This window comes from Leptosomus discolor, chromosome Z (assembly GCF_034619465.1).
Source record: "Leptosomus discolor isolate bLepDis1 chromosome Z, bLepDis1.hap2, whole genome shotgun sequence".
In the NCBI taxonomy this organism is placed as follows: Eukaryota; Metazoa; Chordata; class Aves; order Leptosomiformes; family Leptosomidae; genus Leptosomus; species Leptosomus discolor.
The window spans coordinates 49,084,435-49,102,936 of record NC_141419.1 but is presented as its reverse complement, the minus strand read 5'-3'; the positions used below and the strand labels follow the sequence as shown (position 1 = coordinate 49,102,936).

General features: G+C 45.2%; 1 protein-coding gene across 2 annotated transcripts in view; it reads right to left on the bottom strand.

Annotated features, from left to right (window-relative positions):
* Nucleotides 1-929: 929 nt before the first annotated feature.
* The window catches only part of ABCA1 (ATP binding cassette subfamily A member 1), an 82,099-nt gene continuing 64,526 nt past the window's right edge, over nucleotides 930-18,502 (bottom strand). Inside the window, exons 26-49 of one of the 2 annotated variants that reach the window (XM_086480217.1) lie at nucleotides 18,330-18,443; nucleotides 17,819-17,970; nucleotides 17,229-17,353; nucleotides 16,724-16,822; nucleotides 15,350-15,539; nucleotides 15,101-15,195; nucleotides 14,667-14,699; nucleotides 13,993-14,098; nucleotides 13,242-13,316; nucleotides 12,649-12,818; nucleotides 11,552-11,729; nucleotides 10,902-11,017; nucleotides 10,672-10,816; nucleotides 9,335-9,458; nucleotides 7,880-8,009; nucleotides 7,631-7,751; nucleotides 7,385-7,447; nucleotides 6,809-6,915; nucleotides 6,233-6,374; nucleotides 5,299-5,433; nucleotides 4,446-4,549; nucleotides 4,228-4,320; nucleotides 3,803-4,046; nucleotides 930-3,598 (exon numbers count right to left, since the gene is read on the bottom strand). In XM_086480217.1, coding sequence (XP_086336343.1) covers nucleotides 3,458-3,598; nucleotides 3,803-4,046; nucleotides 4,228-4,320; nucleotides 4,446-4,549; nucleotides 5,299-5,433; nucleotides 6,233-6,374; nucleotides 6,809-6,915; nucleotides 7,385-7,447; nucleotides 7,631-7,751; nucleotides 7,880-8,009; nucleotides 9,335-9,458; nucleotides 10,672-10,816; nucleotides 10,902-11,017; nucleotides 11,552-11,729; nucleotides 12,649-12,818; nucleotides 13,242-13,316; nucleotides 13,993-14,098; nucleotides 14,667-14,699; nucleotides 15,101-15,195; nucleotides 15,350-15,539; nucleotides 16,724-16,822; nucleotides 17,229-17,353; nucleotides 17,819-17,970; nucleotides 18,330-18,443 — 3,002 coding nt within the window. In that variant the 3' untranslated portion in view covers nucleotides 930-3,457. The remainder of the gene's footprint in view (nucleotides 3,599-3,802; nucleotides 4,047-4,227; nucleotides 4,321-4,445; nucleotides 4,550-5,298; nucleotides 5,434-6,232; nucleotides 6,375-6,808; nucleotides 6,916-7,384; nucleotides 7,448-7,630; nucleotides 7,752-7,879; nucleotides 8,010-9,334; nucleotides 9,459-10,671; nucleotides 10,817-10,901; nucleotides 11,018-11,551; nucleotides 11,730-12,648; nucleotides 12,819-13,241; nucleotides 13,317-13,992; nucleotides 14,099-14,666; nucleotides 14,700-15,100; nucleotides 15,196-15,349; nucleotides 15,540-16,723; nucleotides 16,823-17,228; nucleotides 17,354-17,818; nucleotides 17,971-18,329; nucleotides 18,444-18,502) is intronic. The other variant, XM_086480216.1, reaches the window with a different exon arrangement.

Below are 18,502 nucleotides of genomic sequence, written 5' to 3'. Positions count from 1 at the left end.
AATATTCAGAGGCAGGTACCTGAATTGGTATTTGAACATCCAGGGAAGTCTGTCACACTCTGCAGCTCGATTTGACAGTTACACCAATCACTTTTTTCAGGACTGGCTGGAAACCTTTTTATTTACTAACTTTAGAAGCTTGAAGTAGCACTTGCCTTTCAAATCTTGCACCACCTCACTTGCCTGAAAATAGTATGTGCCCCATGCTAATTTGTAGAGGAATTGGAACTTGCTTGTACATTATGCATCAAAGTTCACAACAAAACAAACTGGGCAAAATGAGCTTCTAACAGCACTCCTCAAAAGAACATACAAAAAAATGACACTTCAAAGACCAGTGGTGCCATAACAGCTTTATTTTTTACTTAATACAAGGCAATTAGAGTGCCTTTTAATATTTCACATAACAGTTATTAGCAAATACAAATATATATACTTTTTTTTGCTTTTAATGAAAATGTCCATTTAAGGATTTAACTTAGAAATTTCAGCTGTGAAACCTCAAGATTTTTGCGAAGTTAACAGATATTCCAGTGCAAAAATAGATCCCATTACAGATAGCATAAAGTGCTTGGAATGAAGGACCAACTGTAATTCAGGAGGGAAGCATAAGCACAAAGTGGTGGTTTAACCGTGGGGAAAATTCAACAACTCCTTCCTGAAATACAAATGTACTACAAAAAGGGATGCAACATGTCAACAGTAATAAAGTTCAAAATAAGTTAACACCTCAGTGCAGTTTCATTATCAAGAGTGGTTCATATACTGTATGTGACTCAAGTGACTTTTCCCCAACACACACTTGAAATTAGTGGCTGTCTTATTCCATGACAAATCTTCATGTGAGAGTTGCATTATGCGGCCTGTTCAATACAAACAAGACCAACCAGGGCTGTGAAATAGTTTGGTTAATACCCATGTTTACATTTTGTCACAGATAGCAGGCTCTGTATGAGCATGACAGTCATAGGGGAATAGGAATCAAGAATTTCTTTTTGGTGGGCTAAGGAAAAAGGATTATGACATAACTGTTGTTTCCTGCTAAATTAATCATTTACATGACCAGTTACAAAAAGCAAACCATAGCCCTTTCAGGACCAAATCTTCATCCTCCTACAACTTGTTCTAGTTCTACATGTGCTATTTTGGTGCAATGCAAAACTTAAGCCCTTCACGTTGGTGACTTAATGCTGATTTGTAATAGTGATTTTTAGCAGTGGTGAGCCTTCAATACATGCTACTTGTTTCAATGATATCCTAACATACCTGCAGCCTGTTACAGAGAAGTCATGGCTGTAGCTCAGCTGTTTAGTAATTTTTCTGCACCTGGAAGTCTGGTGTATTTGTCACCCTGTAACTCATCCCCATAGGGCGACGATGCCATAAAGGTAATAACAAAGCATGTTTTAAGTAAGTGAGGTATACCAATCCCCATTACACTCCTTTCTCAATCCCCTTAGCAATGTATTATACAGATTAAAAAAAAAAATAGTATGAAAAAGGCACTTGAGCAGACCATGTAGAAAGCTCTTACTTTATCCCAAGGCAGGACAGAGCAGGGACTAGGAAATTGTGCTAAATATTTAACTGTCTGTGTTTTTAAAATCCTGAATTGTTGAGTGTTTCCAAGTATACCTGGACATATGTAATCAAACTTCTTCAGGCTCATGCCAGCCTCTTCACTGTTTGTTGGGCTGCTAAGGGCATTCACAGAAGAAAATGGTGCATGACTGATTCATGGCAGAGTAGCATCAAGAACTAGTGCAGAACCTGTATGGGTATTTAAGGCAGAGGCACGACATACAGAAGTAGCCCAGGAACTGCACTTGGTTCAAACCACATTACTGAACCTATTTCTCAATGTAAAAGCAAGACAGAGGGGCCTGTAAGTGTATTAATTAAAGCATACTCTCCCATGACTGTTGTACAATGTGAACAAGAATTGGTTGTTCTTGCTATATAATATCCCCTCTGGCATTATTCTGGCTTTGTAAAACTTTAAAAATTATTGACTGATGTAACTGTGGCACTACTGTTTTGAACTATCTTGGTCTTCAAGGGGATTTTCACTGAAGCAGTTTGTTGTATGTGTAATAAGGGTGTTTTCACCAGTTAGGGATCACCTAATGACTGAAACTACACTGCACAACAGAAGCAGAAACTTACACATTAATCTAATGTTATACCAGTTTCCAAACAGGAAAATTCTAGCTGAGCAATTTGCAGTAGCGGCTGATTGCTAAGAGTCTAGAACTTGGTAAGATCATGAATGCAGCTATGGCTGAATGGATAGAATGAGAGCATGGCATCACAGGCATAATGTAAAGTAATACTGTGGCTACAAAGATCAACCGAAAGCACTTTCAATCCCTAGTTATGCTACCTACCTAAAGTTATAAATAATACTGTTAAAAAAAAAAAAAAATCTACATCTCATTTCTAGTTTTATCTGGCAAAGCCAGAAATGGCAACATGCTTGTGCTAAGCAGTAACTTCAGATGATGGTACCTTTCTGGTGCAAAGCAGGGGTTAAAGAGCAGATATTACATATCTGAGTGATATCTCATCATTTAGAATCTGCTCTTGGCATTAGCAGCTTGTACAACTACTGAGTTTGCTGCTGTGGTCCAAACCCTAGGTCTGCTTCTCACCCTCTTCCTCCTCCTCCTAGGTGTTCATGCAGCTGCGCAGTACCTCAAAGGAGCAAGAGAGTACTTAACTACACAAGAACCTAGTCAGAGTACGTTATTGGTCGTGATGCTGGTGGGACAATCCTGTGCATTTGCAGGGTTTGCAGTTCTGCATATCACCACTTACTGATAGAGATTGTATGGATGTGATAGCCTGTCTCTTGCCGTCCCATCTGCACAGTACTGCTTTGTGGCCCCAGATTTGTCACCAACTGACCTACACCAGTCTAGGAAAAGCAGCTGGTCAGGTAGGTTCTCACAACTTAAGGCTACAAGACTGGTGGTGACTTTCTTGCCACTGACTGTCCTGGTGCATTCATTGCCAGCAATGGATGTAGCACCAGGAAATTTTCATTCCTGACATGAATGTTTTAAAGACTAAAACATGCATGTCTAAAATATCTATAAATAACCACTGGCCATGATTCCTCAATGAACTATTTTTGCAACCCTAGTAAAAACATACTGTACAGGACAAGATACAGTATGGTTGAAAGCCCACAGGATCTGGTGGATGCTTTACCACAGCTTCAGAGTTATACTGTAATGAGTTAAGTTCAAGTCTTTCACTTGAGAACAGTACAAGACGACTCCATGAGGCACTGCCCCTGTAAAGGAATTTTGTTTTCATTGCATTGAATTGCATTGCATTGAATGGTTATCAGTAGAGAGTCCAGTTTCTCTTCCTCTAGCTTCTTCTTTGGGAGTATCCTATCCCAGACAAAGGAAGTTCGCATTCTGCTCATCATTTCTTTGCTGAAATTGGCTCACACACAACTTTCTTTTACCTTTTCATCTTGCAGGAAGGAATTAAGGATTGCAATGTCTACCACAGTCTGGTTTTTGTGCAATGACAGGTCCTTAGTGTGGTCGTCGTCGCTTTGGTCCTTAGCAAAATTTACAAACACCTGCAAGAAAAAAGGTCATGTCAAACATCACCCTGGATCTTCATTAATTCAGGGCATTTTATACACTGGGCTTCATGAACTAGTCCTGGGACTCAGTACTCCACTTTGCTGAAATGCTCTTAAAAGACAGGTGCAGCAGATTGGTGGATTTATTCCTACCTCCATACAAAGAAGTGTTTGGCAGACAGGCTACTAAAAACTTACTTGGTCAAGTGTGGTCTGAGAAACGGAGTAGTCTTCTATGTGGAGTCTCTTTTTGTTCTGGGAGAGAATACTGAATATTCTGGCCAGGGAGGATGGTGAAGAGGGAAGCTGGTACTGCAGCATATTCCGATGCTTTTCCTTCAGGACACTTCCAGGGAAGGCATGCCCAAAGAACTCTTCAACAGGCTTCAGGTCTGGGTTCGCCCCTGCAATTCTCACCACTATGGTGTAACCATCTCCAAACCTGTAAACGAGAGGTCCAGCACATGAGCTAAATGCCTCTGAAACAGAAGTGCAGCTTAAAATTCAGCAGCATTTCCCACAGCCAGAATAGCAATGGGAATGCTGCATGCAGAATTAAGTCTGACTGCATCTCCCTAAAAATGCAGACAACTCTGCGGTGTAAGTGAAAAGAAAACAGCTACCTGTTCTTTAAATGCTGGACACTGCCCAGACACCTGAATCGCCCGTTGACCATTATGGCCATTCGAGTGCACAGGGCTTCGCATTCTTCCATGCTGCAGGCAGAAATAACTTCATTAGCACTGCAAGCAGCAGTGAAGGGCGGAGCAGCCAAGCAGTTTAGCATCCAGCCCTGCTAGATGCAAAAGCCAGGGTATGGTATCATTGGGCTGCTACTTGCCTGTGAGATGTGAGCACCACTGATCTCCCCTCTTTGATGACACTCAGAGCACAGTTCCACAAGAAACGACGTGCTTTGGGATCCATCCCTGTTGTTGGCTCGTCCTGCAAAATACATACAAAAACCAAGTTATGCTGGTACATTCTACCGACAAATACCCTCATTTCCGAAATGACATGTCCATTGTGATTATGCATACTGGAAACATTGAAAATAAGCAAGTTTGGCTCATTTTGCAAAATGAGAAAATAATTTATGCTCCAATTTTTAAATCAGCAAACATCTTTTTCAGAACTGAGAAGTAGTGCTTATTCTGCAATTGTAAAACGTTAAAATATATCCAGTTCTAAAAGAAGTTAAAGTCAATTTGCTTGTCTAAACAAAGCACTAGACTACTTTCTCCTGCACTAGGAACTTAAGTAATCCTAAGGTTTGCCTTCAATCCTAAAATATTTATTTCCAGTTTTCATTGAACTTTTAAAAACACAGCACTGATTCTGCTGCACAGTAAGGTTTGCTTGCGTCCAGCAAGAAGGCTGTTATTTTTTTCTAGGTATAGAAATCTTTGCAGCAGTACTAAGGTGGTGAAGACGCTACACAGCTGGCAGTTTGTCATCACGTTCAAGGCCCCTACTTCCTGAATCATTTTTTCAGAAATAGAATCTTGGAGGCACATTATAGCTTGCACCTACATTTAAACAGGGAATCTTTATTTCCATGTGCTCTTTGCTCACGTTTAAGTGACTAATGATGTATTTAAACATTAGTTGGCTGTGAAGTATCTAGTCTTCATTTGAACCTGATTTTTCTGTTTTCCAAGGAAAACGTTAATAAGCAAAGGTTGCAGACTCACCAGGAATACCACAGGTGGCCCTCCAATAAGGGCAATGGCTGTGGAGAGCTTGCGCCTATTTCCTCCACTGTAATTCCCAGCGTATTTTTCTCCGTATTTCACAAGGCCCAGTTTCCGAATTGCCCACTCGCCAACCTACAAGACACAGCACAGCACCATCTCAAATCATGCGCAGCAACATCTACACAATGAGATTTTCCTTATGAGATTTGGCTTTAAAAAACATTTTTCAGAAGGGTCACTCATCTGAGGATCTGATGTAGCATGGATATGGGTTTTGAAACATCCTGTTCACCTCTAGGTCAGGATATATGCAATCCTACCCCTGGGAGGCCAGAAAATCAAATGGCTGCAGCTTATTGGCCAGTGAGCATGAGTTCAACATCAAATGAGTGTTAACCACCGCCGTAGTGCTCTTAGCAGCAGTGGCTTTAGCTCGCTAACTCAAGGAAACAGCACTGAGAAGGGTGCTGTATGGTACTGGCAGCTGTCGAATGCTAAAATAGCAGCACTTCAATAATGCAGTATGATCAACTGGGAAGATGCAACTGCCAGTGTGAGGCTTCTGTTAAGCTGTAAGGTGCTTGCTCTCTGGGACTTTGAAGAATTAACTCTTGACAACAGGTGAGGTTCTGCATGACCTGCAGCTCCGCAGCCCTTAAACACTTAAAGTAAACAAGACATTCAGTGGAGAAGTGCATCCACTATGAGAATGCTGGACCCAAAGTATATGCCCTTCCATTTATTACGCTTTTCTAGACAGTACTGAAAAACCCACAGCAACTTTCAATTCGCTCTGAAAGGAAAGGGGGTCAGATTTCACCATACAGTATCTTCAGCAGCTTCCCATCATGGCACTGCATGTGTTGCAGGGAGGGTAGATGCAAGCAGGAACAGTTGGTCACTGGGGTGGGTCCTGTGGTGTTTTGTTTACCTTGCAGACTTCTTTCTCTGGAACACCTCTCAGGAGTGCAAAGAACTCCAAGTGCTCTCGCCCTGTCAGCAGTTCATTAACAGCATCGAACTGTGGGCAGTAGCCCATGTTCTGATGGACTTCTTGGATGTTGGACAAGATACTGTAAAACAAAAACCCCTTTGTTAGAATTTCACATGTACACACTGCTATTTTAGGTGTTAAAACGAGGAAAGTGGAACATTCGTTTTGGAATCACTGAACTAACAAAAATACAGGCTCCTAGAAGTTCGTCTTGGACAAATTCTTTTTTCTCTCTCCCCCTTGTCCCCTTCTTTTTTTAAATATGGTATTTAACCATGACAGGGTAGGTATTCAGAAGTGACTATCAAGCTAAATCAATTTTCCTAAGCCACTGAAGTACTTTAGCAGACTCAGCAATGGGCTGAAACAGATGCCAGGAGTAGAAAAAGGGAAGAGTGGGGCAGAGTTTAGACTTCCACTGCTGGAAGTGGAACAAAGCCTGTGAACACTGGAGGTGAAAGCAGCAAAGCACCTGCTTTGACAAAAATCGAGGAAAGATGCATGGTCTTTCACCTGTTTCCTTTGAGGAAAGCTTCTCCTCCTGTCACATCTGTATCACCGGTTAGCATCTTAAAAGTGGATGACTTGCCAGCACCATTTACTCCCAGGAGTCCAAAGCACTGAGGATACAGAAGAGCACATGGGCACAGTGTGTTTGACAACAGGATTAAGCAGCATCATTTTCAGCACTGACATGATGGGAAGGAGAAAACTTGACCCTCAGGACAGCTGGAGGGAGTCTTCAGTGCATTTTCAGAAAAAAGCTTATGGACTTTTCATTTAAAGTATAAATCTTTAGGCTGGGAAAATTAATGAACTGCGGCATCACCCTGGTGCAGCACCACCACAGCAGATCTGTGCTAAACCTTGGAGGGTACCAGAGTTTGGCTTCTGGTCCCAGGCACTGAGAGTTCAGTATCTTCTTCAAAGGCAGAGATAGGCAGAATCAGAAACCACTTCAACTTCCAGACAATTTCCTTTGATGTAATTTGAACATCATCTGTTTCTGATCTTACTCTACCCTTTGCTGTCTACTGCTCTCAAATACAGCAGTAATAGCAAAGCAATGAATCTGACAGATAAGCTTACCTCTCCAGGGGGGATTCCAACACAGATCCTATCAACTGCTGGCTTTCGCTTCATTCTGTAAATCTGAAACCAGAAGAAAAAGAATGAGAAGGACAACGTCAAAGTGAACTGTAATTAGAGCCATATGTGTTAAACACTCTGAACATGCTCTAGTTTTGACCCCACTAAATTCCTCTGAATGAGGCTTCTGGTGAACTGCACGGTTTTGTGCCAACGAGTCTTAGCAATACAGAACTTTTCTGTCACCTTGGTTAGCTCCTTGATTTCCAAGATGTCACTCTGTCCTCCTCCACTGATTATCCTCTGTCTCTCCCTGGTTACATCCTCATCTTCATCATTCACAGGAGGCAGCTTGGCATAGACAGGCCTGGAGAGAGCAACATGATAAAGCCTTAGCAGAAGAAGACAGGGCCTCCATAGTTCAGATTCTCCCCACTTCACGGGGGAAACCAATGAAAACTTCCCCTGCCTGAAGTGGTGGAGCAGACAACCTACCTCGGTTTTATGAAGAACCTGTACTGGATGAGCACTGTGATGAGGAAGAAGACAACGCCCTCTACTGCCATGGCAAAGAGGTTCCTCCCCACCAGGTCCCATGACAGAGGGGACACAAAACGGTTTTCTCCTGCCAAAACAAGATGAAGAGCACAGTCACCTTTCCAGAGCAAGAAAGGCAGGCTAGCATTTCTTCCTGCAGAGCTCAGCAGGGCAACTGGACAGCAGCCAGCTGGAGGAGGGAAGAGAGAAAGCACACAAGAGGCCAGTTGTGGCACCATGCATACTCCTTACACTAGCAAAGTTGGGACTCGGGCCCAGAATTCAGTCTGCCAAAGAGCAGCTGGCCCACCTTCCCAAAAGGTTAGTGAAGCACAGAAAGACTGTGACTCAAGCCTGGCATCTGCAGCCCAGAAAAAAAAAAAAAATTATATCTTTTCAGAATCTCAGCCACTCCTTACACTTGGCCTAATGATCCTATACATGCAGTTGGCTTTATGCATTTTTATTTAATCACAGAATCACAGAATGTATTGGGTTGGAAGGAACCTCTGAAGGTCATCTAGTCCAACGCCCCTACAGTAAGCAGGGACATTTCTAACGAGGTCAGGTTGCTCAGAGCCCCATCAAGCCTGACCTTGAATGTCTCCAGGGATGGGGCTTCCACTACCTCTCTGGGCAACCTAATCCAGTGATCCACCACCCTCATATTAAAGAACTTTTTCCTGATGTCCAACCTAAATCTACCCTTTTCTAGCTTAAAACCATTACCCCTTGTCCTATTGCTACAAACCCTTGTGAACAGTCCCTCCCCAGCCTTCTTATAGGCCCCTTTCAGGTACTGGAAGGCTGCTATAAGGTCTCCCTGGAGCCTTCTCTTCTCCAGGCTGAACTGCCCCAACTCTCTCAGCTTGTCTTCATAGGAGAGGTCCTCCAGCCCTCTGATCATTTTTGTGGACCTCCTCTGGACACGCTTCAACAGCTCCATGTCCTTCTTGTGTTGGGGGCTCCAGAGCTGGACGCAGTACTCCAGGTGGGGTCTCACCAGGGCAGAGTAGAGGGGCACAATCACCTCCCTCGATCTGCTGGCCACATTCTCTTGATGCAGGCCAGGATGCAATTTGCCTTCTGGGCTGCAATTGCACTTGTGGCTCATGTCCAGCTTTTCATCCACCAGTACCCCCAAGTCTTTTTCCACAGCGCTGCTCTCTAGTATGTCTTCTCCCAGCCGGTATTGATATTGGCTGGGATCTATCTGCCAGGCCCTCTTCAGTCCTGTAACAACCTAAAGAGGAAAGCTATGGAGACTTGCCAGCTTTGATCAGATCTGTGCTGCAAATTGTGCATTTTTACTTCCTTAACAGTCAGAGGAGCAAAGGGCGTTCATGCAGAGCAGACTCAAGCTGTCACTGCTCAGTTCAGGCCACTGTCCCTGCGATTCCCAATTTCACTTACCAAACCTCTCCAGAGCATCAGCCATGGCCTGGTTTTTCACCATGTCAATGAGTCCACGTCCCAGGCAGAAGTGAGGGAAGATGAGGAAGACAGACTTCAGTATGTCATTAATGTTGTTCAGCTTCTGTCAAGACAAAATGAAGCGCCAGTGAGCCATCTAAGCAGAAAGCAGCTAAGCATGAGCAATGTTGTGATTGACCCCTCCCTCCCCCAACACTGCAACCCCACAAGAATTCAAGGATTAGAAATGCTATCCCAAGAGCCAATACCATGGGCCTCTGGACAGTCAGTGCTGTTGCGTTGCTTAAGATGCTATTAATACAAGCAACCTGCACCCAAGGAGACATTCCTCTAAATGCTCACAGTCTGAAAGGCAATGTCTGCAAACAATAATGTGCAGGAAGGCTACAGGTTGAGGACAGTTGTGCTTGCACAGGCTGGTTATCTAAGTGGCTGTCGGTAGCCCCTCCCTATACCATATTGGAGGCTCTAATCCTTTTCCTTTGTGGTCTTCCAGTTGGCTTAGCCCATGGGTTGGACAGCCTGAGGAGAGGTTCCTGTTCTGCCAGGCACTTACCTTCAAACATGTACTGAGCTAAAAAAAGTCTTGTAACAAACAGGACCATCAAGGACTGCCTCCTTATGCCCACAGGCAGTGGTACAACTAACAGGTAACTCCCACAGGGTTTCCTCAACCTCCTTCCACAAGGAACACTTCACACCATGATGACACCTGCTAAGACACTTTGTGTTGCATACAGGCATGAGAGGAACTCACACCTTCTCCAACAGGCATCTGGCCATAGGAAAAACTGAAGTGAGGTGCACAAATTCCCAATACAGTTAAGAGAGGTTTCTACCACAGGAGGCAAAACTAGGGGCAATTAAATGCTTGAGTGTCTGAAATGGCCTGTAGCAGACAGAAACTGCCCCTTATGAAGAACATACAGGAAATTCCATTTGAACTTAAGAAAATATTTTTTTTACCCTAAGGGTGATTGGCAAGTGCAAGAGGTTGCCCAGAGAGACAGGAGTCTTCATCCCTGGAAATGTTCAAAACTTGATGGCCCTGAGCAACCTGCTCTAGCTGACCTTGCTCAGAGACTGAACTAGACAACCTCAGGAGGTCCCCTCCCACCTTAACTATTCTGTGAACATTGCTGAAGTGGGCTTCAACCTATTTCCATCAGAACCTGTGTTTAAACTGCTGCAGTAGCTAATGGACACAGGCTGTGGCTAGCCTTTGTGGACAACTGGCTGCTAAACGCAAACGTGGCATCAACATGGAACTAGATCACAGCAGCACAAGGCAGTGAGGAGGTTCTGGGATAACATACGTTGTTGGTGAAGAGCTCCAGGACAAAGGTGGCCACGCTACCATTGATGCCAATGAAGAGGTTCACACTGGTCAGTACAACATATGCTGTGCTGGGGATTTTGAACACGAAAGAGGCTGGGTACATGAGAGGGGTGATGGACCACCTGGCAAGAAAAAAGGCAGCAACATCAGGTAAGCACCTTTCAGGTCTAAGAGGCTTTGCAGTCATTCTGATAAAAAATCCCTTACCCATAGAGAAACAGAAGGAGAGCCAGCACAGGCAAGTTGGAGGAGGATACATAGGACTTCTGCTGGAAGCAGATGAAGATGATGATGACTAGTGTGGCTGGAACAATGTAGTTGCACTGGAAGGTGAAAAATACAGCTTCAGATTTGTTTCCAGATGACAAAAAAATTAAGGTGTCTTTCTGCTCTGAAAGAATGGTTTTCAATATCCTTTAGTATTCCCAAAGTTACTTCCAATGGGAGACTCTTAGGAATGTCACATGTGTGAACTACAATGTAGTACACACAAATTTACATTTCTTAGTCCCTCTAGAATAGACAATAGACTCTCAGAGGTTCTGGACACCACAGGTTAAAACAAATTGCTTTGAACAGAGCAGAACAAGGGGCTACATAATCAACCATTTTGTGGCAGGTATTTTAAAGCTGATGATTGAGTTTATGGTTGGCCTCCCATCCTCTGTTCAGTGTAACTTGTCCCACTGAGGTGAACCACTGCCCCAAGAGAATAAACACAAAAGTCATACACAAAGTTGTTATTCACTGAATTAATGTGGTGCCCACCGGCCCCAGCTGCACTTTGCATTTCAGTGCAACAGACCCCCTGCAAACACAGAATGGAAGACAGTTTAGCACAGTCACAAAGCCCTCACCATATCCCAGACGAAGTTGGCCAGCCAGTAGATCACAGGTTTCACACCACTGATGAACTGCAAGTGTTTAGCCTTGCTGACACGTTCCTGGATAAGGAAGACCACAAAGCTGGCAGGAACGAAGGACATAGCAAAGATCACACAGATGGAGACTAGGACATCCACAGAGGTGGTCATCCTGGACAAAAAAAGAAGCAAGCAACATGTTTGTATGCTGGTGCTGGCTCCTTTGAGATGAAATGAGGCAGCTCATGCAGGGCAGCGCAGAAATCGTTACTTCTTCTGCTGTCCTTGTTTTGCAGGGTAAAGGATGACCACCATCAGGCTGTCTTAAATGCAGTTTTTCTCCAGCCACCTAACAAAGGGAACATACGCAGCCTGGGGACATCTGAAGGATAGCACCACAACCTGGAGCCTGGTTGGGACTTCAGTGTAATAGACTGCTTTCTGCCTTCCTTATCACTACCACTTTGTTTCCCACTTAATGCATTTCTTAGGATTGTGGGGAGTTTGTCTTTTTCTTGTGTTGTTTTAAAGTTCAGAAGTATTTGACTGTCATCTGCCACTGCTCTAAGATTTGACAAATGTATTTGCAGACAGCTTGTGAGTCCTGACCCTGGCTGTGGTCCTAAGTGAACTAGTCAATGCCTCACTGCAGCAAGCCCTGTGCATTACTGTGTGCTCCCCAGGTTGAGACAGTGGGCAAACTGAACAGGATCTGTCAATGGTTCCTAGTCAAACAGTGGCACCTTGGGACAGAAGAATTAACACATTCAGAGCGAGTTGCCTTTCTGGATACGGCCAAGAGGAGTTTTCCAAGCATCAGAAGGTCTGAAGATTACACCGGTTCTTAGAAATAACAGCTTCCAGGGACTCAGAGACATAGAAAGCCTGCACAGCAATGCTGTTCAACAGCAAGTGCTCAACAGCACATGTTGCCACCTGCCCAGACCACAGAAAATAAGGCCAACACATTAGGCCTAAATAACACAGGCCACTGAGTGTCCACCAGTGAGGCTAAAACCCCCCATGTTGCCTGTTTCCAGTTATCAGCAGCTGATGAGCCCAAACCCATCCGTGTTCATGTCAGGACTTACAGGGCCACTTCAGAGAGCTGCTGCTTGGTGAGGTTGAGTGGGTGATTGAAGGCAGTGATCCCATAAGCACTAGGGTTTTTGCCCTGCTGCAGGTTGGCTCGAAGGATAGCATTGTTGATCACATTCAGGAAGGATGCAATGGCATGCCAGCCCTTGTTATTGAACCACACCTGCAAGAGATGACATCAGCATCAGAAAGGCACCAGGTAGAGCAGCTACCCACCAGGCTCCTGAGCTGTGCAGAACATCCCCTCCTCTACTGAGGGCATGTAATTTCTTTCCACATCCTTCCAGCTAGTTTGCTCAGGGACAGAACATACAGTTGGATCAATAATCACAAGAGGCTGCTGGAAGCTAGCACTGATCCAGCACTGAACTCCTTCTGGGTCTTAGGCCTAGGCTCCAAGGGAGAAACAGATTTTGGAGAAACCCGCACAAGTATACAAAGCTCCATTTGTTCCACTGGCAAATACAGAGATTTCTGGTCTGCACATTTGTCCAAAGCAAACTGCTGGGACTTTGATAACTAAAAATAACTCCAGGTTACCAGAGCTTCAAATAGCAGGCACAGTGGTGAGGGCTGGTTAATTTACCTTCACATTGTTCTTTGTATCCAGGCCTTTCATGAAACTTGACAAACTGTTGAGAAACCGATCTCCAGAACTCCCCTGCAAACAACAGACAGTTACTTCCCCTCTCAGAGTACCTTCATTCATGTCCCAGAGTCTAGCGGGGGTCACGCTACGTTCTCACAGCTCTGACAGTTTTCTTTCCATTCTGCAGCCTGTATCTGCCAAGCTGGAGGTGCTAAGAAGGCTGACAAACCGCAGCTTTCATCCCCCCTTTCCTTTCTGCAGTCCCACTGCTAAGAGAGGTCAGCCTTAGGTCTGCTTTTATCCCAGCAGTAAGTATTAACTACGGTTGCAGTCAACCATCAAAGACATTGCAGCCCACAGGCAGTCTCAGAAGAATGCAGTGGCCCAAATTCTCTTTAAGCCAAGGCAGACTTAGTGCAGGAGGTTTTGAAGGAGAACAGCAACCACATGTCAATTCCCTGAGACATCTCACCCTGTCCTGCAACAAAACACTCAGAAGTGTCTGTAATCCCCACTGGCTTGGAACTGGTGTTGGGCAGAACCCATATCAGCAATGTGGGCTGTGTAAGCCTCAGCTGAGTGTGTTCCCAGACACCAGCCCGGGAGACCCCAGCTCAGAGGCAATGGGGATAAGCCACTGGGCACAGTTAACACACACGTGCTCCTCATCTTATGGCTTCCAAGTCATCTCACAAGTAAAAGGACTCTGACATTAGTGCATCCTGGGTTTAATGGGATAGCTGCTCACCTGTGCTAGCTCCAAGATCTTCTTCACCTGTTTAATGGCATCAGTGACTTCACGGCTTGGAGGAAGCCTGAGGGAACTGCTGGCTCCCAGAGAAAAACCGCCATACCTGAAAGTTCAAATAGAAAGTGATGCTAAGACCTGACTACTCACTGACCTCCAGAAAACGCCATTCTCCTCCCTCCCCAGATGTCTTCTCTTCCTGCACTATATCCAAGGTGTGTCTCCACTCTTACATGAAGGGATGACTTTGATCTTCCTACACTGCTGCTTAGCCATAATGTCTCCTCCTCATTTCAGGGGTTAAATACCCATATTATGACAGCTCAGTGTGCTGTTCTGCTTAATGAGTGCAGCTATCCTCTGCTGCCAGTGCAGGCAAAGCAGGACATCTCCATGCTTCCCTTGCTTCAAAGAATAGCACCTCCCAGGATGGAGTGTCAGTAGGCTAGTCCTGCAAATCTTTTCAAGCCAATATTGCTCTCTGCATAAAGCAGGCATGCTTTTGAGTGATGTGCTCTAGGGTTACCCCACTTTATCCTTAAAAATGATCCCTCAGCATTTGGCAGCTAAGATTCATATAAAACAAACTGCAAAGCAGGGTGGGTCTGTCCTGCTTAATACAGCGTGCAAGGGCTAATGGACACGTAGAAGCTAGAGAAAAGGCAGTAACTCACCTGAACTCATTCACCCAGATCTTATTCTTTAAGCTGTAGAGACAGAAAAGAAAGCCAATGTATAACGCGTGGAACAAGAGGAGAGACAGACCTACTAGTGCTGCAGACACCTGGCCAAGGAAGAGAGTGCAACAGCCTCATCTGGCCTAGGTTCCACCACTCCTCTTTGGTGTGATTGCCAGGGTAGGTGCCCAGACTTTCTCCGTACTCTGCCTAAAAGGCTCAGGATACCCTCAGAGCTGCCACAGCATCACTAATAATGCAGAAACACCACCTGAGCTGTGGGTCAGGACAGTCTGAGGAGCCGAGTGGGTCTGACCCACTGCTGGAGTGTTTGGGTTCCTCAGGCCTATTTGCCTGATCTCTGCAGCATCCCCATACAGCAAGCAGCATTGGGTGGGGAGGAAAAGGCAGAGGATGTGTTCAACAGCTACCTTTTCCCAATGATCTGCGCGTAGGTCTTCACCAAGTAGTCCGATATATTGCGGCCTGTCAGATTCTGGAGGATGTCAGCAGTGTCTTGCTCACGCTGGCGTCAGCAGGGAAGACACAGATAAACACCCATCAGAAAAGGCAGATGCCAAGTCAAACAAACTATGTGCAGTGCCACATGCAAGAACACACCTGGCCGCTCTGCTCTCCAGGAGCATCCCTCATCGTAGTACCACTGAGCTTCCTCCTACCTGTGGGGGTGGCAGCCCGCCTGCACCAGCGGGGCACACAGGCAGCATCTTCTTGATCTTCTCACTGCTGCACTCGCAAGATGGGGAAGGGTTCTCCATGCTCCAGTTGCCCTTGAAGATAATATCCAGGACTGAATCTGGGACTGAAGCAGTGGTCCATTCCCTCTGCCCCACGGTGCAAGGAGTGTCTCTGTATCAGGAAAGAGGCAAGACAAACGCAGATTTTAAACCAACTATGACGGCCTTTACAAGCCATTTAAATAACTGACACCATGGAAGAGGCATGCTGTTTTCCACAGGAGCCTGACCTCACTGTGACAAGCAGCTCAGAGCAACAGAGCAGGCTCTACAGCTTCTAACAGATCCCAGAGACTGAGGTTGGCCGACACCAAGCAGTGCTGGAGGGGAGGCCCCCTTCTCACTTGCTCCACAGCACGTGAGTGCTTTATTTCAGTCAGTCCCAGCACACACAGTGTCCAGAGTTCAAGGAGCATCTGGACGATGCTCTTAGTTATATGGTTTAGTTTTATGTAGTCCTGCAAGGAGCAGGGAGTTGGACTCTATGATCCCTATGGGTTTTTCCCAACTCGAGATACTCCATGATTCTAAGATCATGGCAGACAGTCACTTCTTGGATGACATTTCTGCCTTTGGGGCACCAAAATACTGCTCCTCCCCAAGGCAGCATCAGTGGGCAGCCTCCTCCCTGTGCCCCATGAGTGATGTAACCCAGCTTGTGTGTCTGTTTTGCAGGATACAGCTTACTTTCCACAATGGCTGGCACTTTGCCTCCCTCCCCCCAGCCCCATTCCCATCCTCCTGTGAACATAAGCTGCAGTTCTCCCAGGCTAGATACACACCATCCCAGACTGTTATACCCCTTCTGCACTCATAGCCTGCATTTTCAGTGATTTGCCCAAGGCGATGCAGCAAGTCAGTGGCAGAGCTAGGAAACACCACCAACTCTATCTGGCTTTCCACTGTTTCCGCTAGTGTTTATGTGGGTGCTAACCTAGGTTTCTGCTGCAGCTAGAAACACGAGGATTGTGGAATGGGCATAGCTCCAGTCAAAACATACAGCAACACGACTAGGTCTTTTTCAATGTTCAGGACCAAACAGTAATTTGAGAGGCTACTCTCTCCTTTCCATCTGTGTCAAAAAGGACTTGCACTCAAACTTCACTCCCTTACCATGCTGAGGGCTGGTGACTTTCTAAAAGGTCCTGAGCAGAAAAACTGAAAGCAATTGCAACTCTTTCAGCTTAAATCCTGCTCCAGCCATGCATGACTATCACTCCCTAAAGCCGACTAAATCTACTCGGTGACCAGAAGCTGGGGCTGAGCTTCCCCTTCCCAGCCTGGACTTCTACTTACGGAATGGAATGTCCTTGCATACAACGTGTGCCAAAACCAGGCTTATTGAGAAGGGCATCCAAAAGCCTCTGAGTGCCTGAATCTTCTGCAGCATCATTGCTGTGGGTACAGCAGAGAAACACTCAGGTCAGTGGCGTAACAGGCACACAGCAATAGCAGTAGCAGAGCAAGGCTGAGAGCCTAGTGAAAGTGCTCAGAAAAAGGATGCAGGTGGAGATTTCTCTTTGAAGAATGCCTAGTCTAGGAGCACACATACACTCCTGGTCTTTGTGTATAGTACTACTAGAGTCATAGCACCATTCAGAAATGGATACAGCCTTGCCAGTAGCTACGAGTTGCCATTTAAACATCCCAAAAGAAAATACCAGAACTTTATTATAATGTGCATCTAAGCTAAGCACAGAAAACAAATGTAAACAACCTGGTAAGGAACTCAGTAACTCACATTGACAGAGAACAACAGAATTGTAGATCTAGCACCATTTCTAGGCCACAAGAAACATACCTAATAAAAGTGTATTGCTCGTCATACATCCAGGGCTGTAACTCCAGGCTGGGATACTTGCCAAAGGGAGGAACGATCAGGCTGAACATGAGAGCAATACACACAAAGACAGCTGGTAGCACAATCTGAAATTGCAAGCAAAGAGCAAGCCCTTTTAAAAAAAAATGTTCTCAGAGGCATCAGGAGCTGTATGTGAGTCACTTAATGGATCAAACCTTTTTCAGTTTCCCAGGAAGGTCTTTGCTATTTACACCAAGGCATTGCTAGACACCAATAAAAGATCTATCCTGTCATTCAATCAGGGCATTCACTTGGGATGCAGAGGATTCAGCCTGCAAATGCTGCTCTGAAGGCCAAATTTGGATTTGAACCTCAGTTGCATCCTTGCTGTGCAAGAATACTGTAAGCACTTCTGTTTTCTTGTAACTCCTTTCACTTGCACAGGCCCCCTTTTGCGCAGATGTGCAGTGAGGACCGTTTTTGGTTATCTGTCTTCCCTTGAGGTTTTCTGCCCGCCTTCAACTCTGAATACAATACATGGTCCAAGGCTGTCCCTCCTGAGGGACCTTGCGCATGTTGGGTGCTCTCACCTGAGCAAAGAATCCTTTCCGGCTTCTCTTGGCAATAAGCAGCCTCTTCCACAACAGAGCCATGAACTGCTGCTGGGTGAGCTTCCAGCCCTTCATCTGGTAGGAGCCTTTCCCATCCATGCCACTGAGAAGGTCTGTCTCTCTGGATTCTGCTAGCAAGAAGAAATGACCCTCATTCGAAAGTTCACAGAGATGTTCTCTGGGTACTTCTGTGCTGGAGACATAGGCTGGAGCAGCTACCCTCACTCATCAAAAAAAGAAGTGCGGTGAGCAGAGATAGCAACAGAAATTCCCATGAATGCATTTTCACCCTTCTCTCTCTGAACCTTGATGGGAGAATTGAGTAGGCTGTGGATATTGCACTGCCCACTATCCCTAAAGGCAAATAAACCACTCCTTTGGCAGTCTCAACCTTATGATCTACAGTATTTATAATACAAAATTTTTTTCATATTTGAAAATATGAAAAAGGTGTCCACAAGAAGAAAACAGGCTCAAGCTCCAGCAATACCTGGATCTATGTCTGAATCATTAGCATCAAATGCATCATCTTCTGTAAACGGTCGAAGGCAGCTCTGTCTGTCTCCAAACACACGCCTGTTTCTCCTGGCTGGCAATGTCCCATCTGAAAATAATGCAGTTATGATTAGCTGAACTGCTTCAGTTAATTTTCAATTAGCCTCA